Source organism: Clupea harengus, chromosome 16, assembly GCF_900700415.2.
Source record: "Clupea harengus chromosome 16, Ch_v2.0.2, whole genome shotgun sequence".
NCBI classification, from domain to species: domain Eukaryota; kingdom Metazoa; phylum Chordata; class Actinopteri; order Clupeiformes; family Clupeidae; genus Clupea; species Clupea harengus.
In genome coordinates, this window is record NC_045167.1 from 5,423,255 (window position 1) to 5,428,939 (window position 5,685).

Below are 5,685 nucleotides of genomic sequence, written 5' to 3' on the forward strand. Positions count from 1 at the left end.
TGATAAACAATGACACTTACAATAAACACCGTTCGCTAATCGCCTGTCCCAATGCTATCCTGTCTTGTACTCGATTTGCCAGAGCTAGCTGGCTGAATGAGTGAATGAATGGACGCAATCTCTCTCTGAATAAAAAAAGTAGAAGCTAAGGGCAAAGATTCTACCGCGCTGTATATTCCACCAATCAAAATACTACAAAGACGGGCATTCTAGAACATCTTTGAGCTCTGAGCTAGAGCTTGTCCCCCTGGCTGCTGGCTGGCTTGCTTGAGCCCGTGGCGTGTAGGCTACGCGACTAAACGTTTGGTCATTGTTTTCTTTCTTTCTTTTTTTTTAATTTGTATCCCGGGTCTGTTGTTGGTCACAGTGAAAACCGGGGACAGCTCCAGCCGGGGACAGGCCACCAAAAACAGGGACTGTCCCCTGAAACCGGGGACGTCTGGTCACCATAATGCTAGGCACCTGTGCTTAATTAGTGATCATGCTACACACGTGCGGTAGAAAAGGTTCGTGCAGTGCTCATTTAAAGTGTGCCAATCACCACTACAATCATGTGAAACACTACACACCACTCAGAACACACCGTGAATCACTGCAAACAACCCTCAGGCCCAAAACACACACACACACACACACGCACGCGCACACACATCATCTCTAGCGCCATCTGCTGCTTGTGCCTACTGCTAATCATCAGACCCCTGCCTGGCCAAATGTTTTTCCTATGACCTATTTGAACAAACTAAGGAGATGGAAATATGGTTGAATTCAGTGTAGCAATAACCCTTTTGAAATACATTAGGTTCATGCAGAACACTTGCATGACTCCAAGTCAATCAAATTTGGAATTATTGTAGTTATGTGATTTATGCTTGTTCTGTGAACATGAAGAATAAACATCAACTAACATGTCATCTTTGACATTGGAGTTGTGTTAAAATTGGATGGAGAATGAAAATGAAAATAAGGAGCACCTTTCCTAAGCATTTAGAGAACTAATTTCACATAGTTAAAAACCTTCCTAAGCAGAAAACACAATACGAACGGGGCCAAACTATCTAGACCAGGGGTCTTCAACCGGGGGTCCGCGACCCCCAGGGGGTCCGCGGAGGTACTGCAGGGGGTCCGCCAAATTATTGCATCTGAAGCATTTTTCCCTCTTCCAAAAATGTAAAACGTCCAATAGGCTACATAAACATAAACAGATCGTACCAATTGCTTTCGATTCGTTTATAAAATAATACATAGGCTACCCATAAATCTTCACGCGATCATTTGATTACCATGGCAACATATGCACTTTTAGCTACATTTAGCTATCACGTTACCTGCCATAACCATACAATTTAAAAGTTTTGTAATATCTCGGAACAAAAGCTCCACGTCATACAGCACTGATGGCGGTTGAGATGATCTACCTTCAGAGGATGCCAACATGCCTTAATAGCCCAAAACGCAAACTGGAGAAAACACGTAAATATTAAAATAATTATCTGAAGTTTGGCTTCACCTACAAAGAGACCGATGGTGACGAACTACCAGTGTGCGTGGTTTGCTCTTCCGTGCTATCAAACGAAAGGATGAAGCCATCAAACCTGCAACGACACTTAGACTTAGAGACAACCCATGCTCACTTGAAAGAAACACACATTTAATATTTCCCGTTTAAAATCTTTTGAGGGCCAGCAGACAATCAGCCACAGTTGGCGAGCTAGCTTTAAAACCCTCTTATCAAGTTGCATTACGTGTCGCTCAGACCAAAACGCCATAAATAATTGCGGAAAATTTTTATATTGCCAGCAGCTAGTAATATGTGAAAAACGATGTTTGGGAAGGAGGAGTACGTAAACCAAACTGAAAAGCATTTCTTTGCTTTTTTCCCCTTTCAATTGATGAATTGGCAGCTGATGTGAGGGCACAACTAGTCGCGAAACTCCCGAAAGCAGATTATTTTGCACTACAATTAGATGAATCCACAGGCGTGTCAAACGATCATAAAATCATAAAAACATAAAAAAAATCATAAAATTATAAACAGAATGAATTGAAACGAGTTGTGTGTTACAAATTATGTAACATTATGTTCAAACATGTGTAGGGGAGTGTGTTTGTGTGTGTGTGACTGACACTTAGTTCCAGATAAAATATATGAATATCAGTTCTAAATTTGGGGCGGCGGGGGTGGGGGTCCCTGCTCAGTGTCTCTCTCAGCCAAGGGGTCCTTGGGCTGAAAAAGGTTGAAGACCCCTGATCTAGACCGCTACTGGCACTGAAATAGCTGATGCTAAGTGGCTAAAGCTAACCCTTCAAATTCCAACCCCTCTGCACCAACCTGAGCAATGAATTTTCACTTTACTGTAGAAAATAATTTTCTTGTTTGAAATATGATTAAATTCATATATTAACATGAGCACCAATATGAGCATGCAGGGCTTCCATTGGCCAGGCTCTGTATTAACCTGGACAGTGTGGCAGCCGTTTCACCTGGTTGAGTTCCAACAAGAGTGTTTATGTGGGTTTATCGTTGCCGTAGTAATAATTGGACAAGTGAATTGAAAAGGAAATTTTAATTATGGAGACAAAGTACAAAATCCATACAACCTGAAATCACCTGAATGCCAACACCTCAAAAGTAAGTTTAAAACCAGAACAAGCCAGATAAACCGCTGAATCAGCTTCACTTAAAAAATTATAATAAAAAAAATAAATCAGCCAATCATTGGCTGCTTTGGTAGTGACATCAGTGACTAGTTAAAAACACTCTTTTCCTCCTCCCCCCCATGTGACATCTTAGACAAACAGTTTTCCCGTTCAGACAATCAAAGCGCAAGGTTAAAAGGAAGAAGGTTACTCTCCATTTCAGCTGAACCCCCTAAACAGTCCACTATTTGACCTTTTTAACCTTGAACTCACCTTAAAACAGGGCGCTCTGATATTAACTAGGGTGGAAAGCACCAGTCATCTCCTCCCTATTTAAACTCACCCAGTACCCCAAAAATACAAATTAACACAGAGAGGGAGAAAAGGTGGACAGGAAGTTAATTCCACATGCAGGAACCACAAACCCAATCCTGCGTAGTTCAGGTACCAGCCCTTCCAGTTGGTTGTTGTCTAGAAAAGAATACTATTAAAAAGAAAAAAGGGTGTCTAAATTGCCAGTCCTACTACGAGATCCTCACTCAGCACATGTCACCCCTCTCTTTGCTTCAGCACACTCATCTAATGTCATCAGTGCCCTCGATACGGTCAACTGGCCCTTGATTGGATCAACTGGACAATGCAACAGATGTACTGGTGCAGAGGACCCAGTCTGTGCCTGTTTGGGAACCCTTTTCTAATTCAGACAAGATGAAGTTAGCAATACTCTCTCACTTTTCTTGGAATACCAAGCAACTGTCAAAACATCCCTTTATAAGAGATGATTTGAACTGAAAGGAAGGGTGTGTGTTTGTGTGTGTTTGTGTGTGTGTGTGTAAGCGTGGTGAGGAGGGTGGGTGTGAGTTTGTGTGTGTAGTGAGGATGGTGGGTGTGAGTGGGTCAATCCTCTAGTGATTAAAACAATAACAATCAAGGACACTGAGGAGTTAATGTAGAGTGTGCAAGCGAGACCGTAGACAGGAGACATGCGGTTTGGGAATCCCTCCCTCCCTCCCTCTCCGTAAGATTCCTTCTCAGGTGAGGTGTGGCAATGTCTCTTTCTCAGAGGAGATCTGTACAGTGGAGGTCTGTGAGTGTGATGGTCGGTCAGTCTTCCAGGGTGAAGTCAAAGGTCAGTCCTCCAGGGTGAGGTCAAAGGTCAGTCTTCCATGGTGAAGTCAAAGGGCTCAAACTTGCTGCGGATCTGTTTGGTCATATCCTCTTCTTCCTCACGTGTGTATTTACAGTCCTTCCAGTTGGCCCGCGTTGGGATGTTCAACACAGACTCACTGGCCAGCACCTCTCTGAGACAGACAGAGACACACAGACAGAAGTAAATGTTAGGCCGAGAGTTAAATCATCACAGTGTATATCTGAGGTCTTGAGGTATGATGTAAGGTTTCTCCCTGCTTACCGGCCAAACTGCAAGGGGAAGTTTTTCTTGATCCTGTAGAAGAGCTTTTCTCCAGAGTCCAGCTCCACATAGAAGTACGGAGTCCCTGGAGGGGCAATCTTAACGAGGTCCAAAAAACAACAACAACATTAGAAAACTGAATGACTGCCTTCAGCAGAGAAAGAGGGTATCTTGGTGATCGGTTATTTTATGCTAAAATATTCTTACAAGATTATTTAAACAGACTGTGTTATGAAATTCTGTAACTTTTTTTCTCCTCCTAAGGACACATTTCAACATCCTGATGGTTTGTATAACATGTCATACAAAGTGAGTTTCATATTAATCTGGGAATTCATTATATGAGGAAAGCCTAACTCTTCCATTTGTCTCATTTCAGTATTACACAACAACTAAAACAAAGTGAATTCATGGGAAAACAGGAAGTGGAATGCAAGGCTGAAAGAAAGAGTCTGTGATTGGCTGAGCACTGGAGAGCTTAGCACTGTGGTCTGCGATTGGCTGTGCTGCATACCTGCTTCAGATCTGTGTGTTCGGGAATCTCCATCAGCTCGATCTGCTGCTCCTGCGCCTGGACCATGAAGGCTTCTTTCAGGTCGTCTGTGGCGCACTTATCCAGTGGCACAGGGACTGCCTGGGGGGGGGGGGGGGTACAGGGTATTACTGCCATGAACTAACCATCCGATAATAGTTAGTGAAGTGGACAGTGGTAGTCTGCTGGAGCTGAGAAATGCATCTTTAGCGCCATCTGCTGGTCATGTATACACACTGTATGACAACTGTACAAGGACTTACCCATGCCATAACCCAGACACCACCCATTTTGTATTACTTTAGTTGAAAAATAAACATCGGAGATGAGGATACACTTAGATTTACATAGAATACCATCATTGGGACATAGTCCCTCAGACCACGTTTCTCGTCACATGCTGGGACGAAGCGGCAGCCACTGCTTGTGAGTGTGTGTGTGCACACATCCGCCCCACTCAGACTTAAACTGATGACTGATGATGTGGGTGAGGGCGGGCGGAAGGACACAGCTGGGGTCTGCAAGGCTACGTCCTGACGGTGCCCAACTCACCCTCTACTTCTGTGTGTGGAGTGGCGGGGCTGGCCTGGGTACTGTGCAGGCCAGTCCTGTGGGCCAGCTACCACAGAGACGACTGCTACATCCGCTGATAGACTGCACTCTGTGATTTATCTCCTTCATCTATCTAAAGACTTTCTTACACACGTACACATTCCCAAACTTTCCTATTTACTACGCACACAAATACCATCTCCCTTTACTTTGTGAATGCGTGCGAACACACACACACACACACACACACAGTACCTGCAGCTGGAGGTGCTGGCTGCGGTAGTTCCTCTCGAAGAGCACGCAACGCTTGCCGAGGCTCTTGTAGAACTTGCGCAGGGCGCTCTTGTACTTGTCCAGCTCCTCCACCACCTCAGAGGCCAGCTCCACCACTGACTGGTAGTGGCCGATGGGCAGCAGCAGCAGGTGGTCAGGGGTCAGGCAGCCTTTAGCCAGGGCCAAGTAGCACTGAGGAGATGGGACAGACACATACACAGTCAATACAGCACACACAGGCACATACAGTCAATACAGCACACACAGGCACATACAG

The 5,685-nt window shown here is 44.5% G+C and overlaps 1 protein-coding gene across 1 annotated transcript in view; it reads right to left on the reverse strand.

The window, feature by feature from the left end:
- Nucleotides 1-2,552: 2,552 nt before the first annotated feature.
- The window catches only part of LOC105898378 (CWF19 like cell cycle control factor 1), a 3,706-nt gene continuing 573 nt past the window's right edge, over nt 2,553-5,685 (reverse strand). Inside the window, exons 2-5 of the mRNA XM_042710142.1 lie at nt 5,391-5,652; nt 4,566-4,685; nt 4,052-4,149; nt 2,553-3,941 (exon numbers count right to left, since the gene is read on the reverse strand). Coding sequence (XP_042566076.1) covers nt 3,797-3,941; nt 4,052-4,149; nt 4,566-4,685; nt 5,391-5,652 — 625 coding nt within the window. The 3' untranslated portion in view covers nt 2,553-3,796. The remainder of the gene's footprint in view (nt 3,942-4,051; nt 4,150-4,565; nt 4,686-5,390; nt 5,653-5,685) is intronic.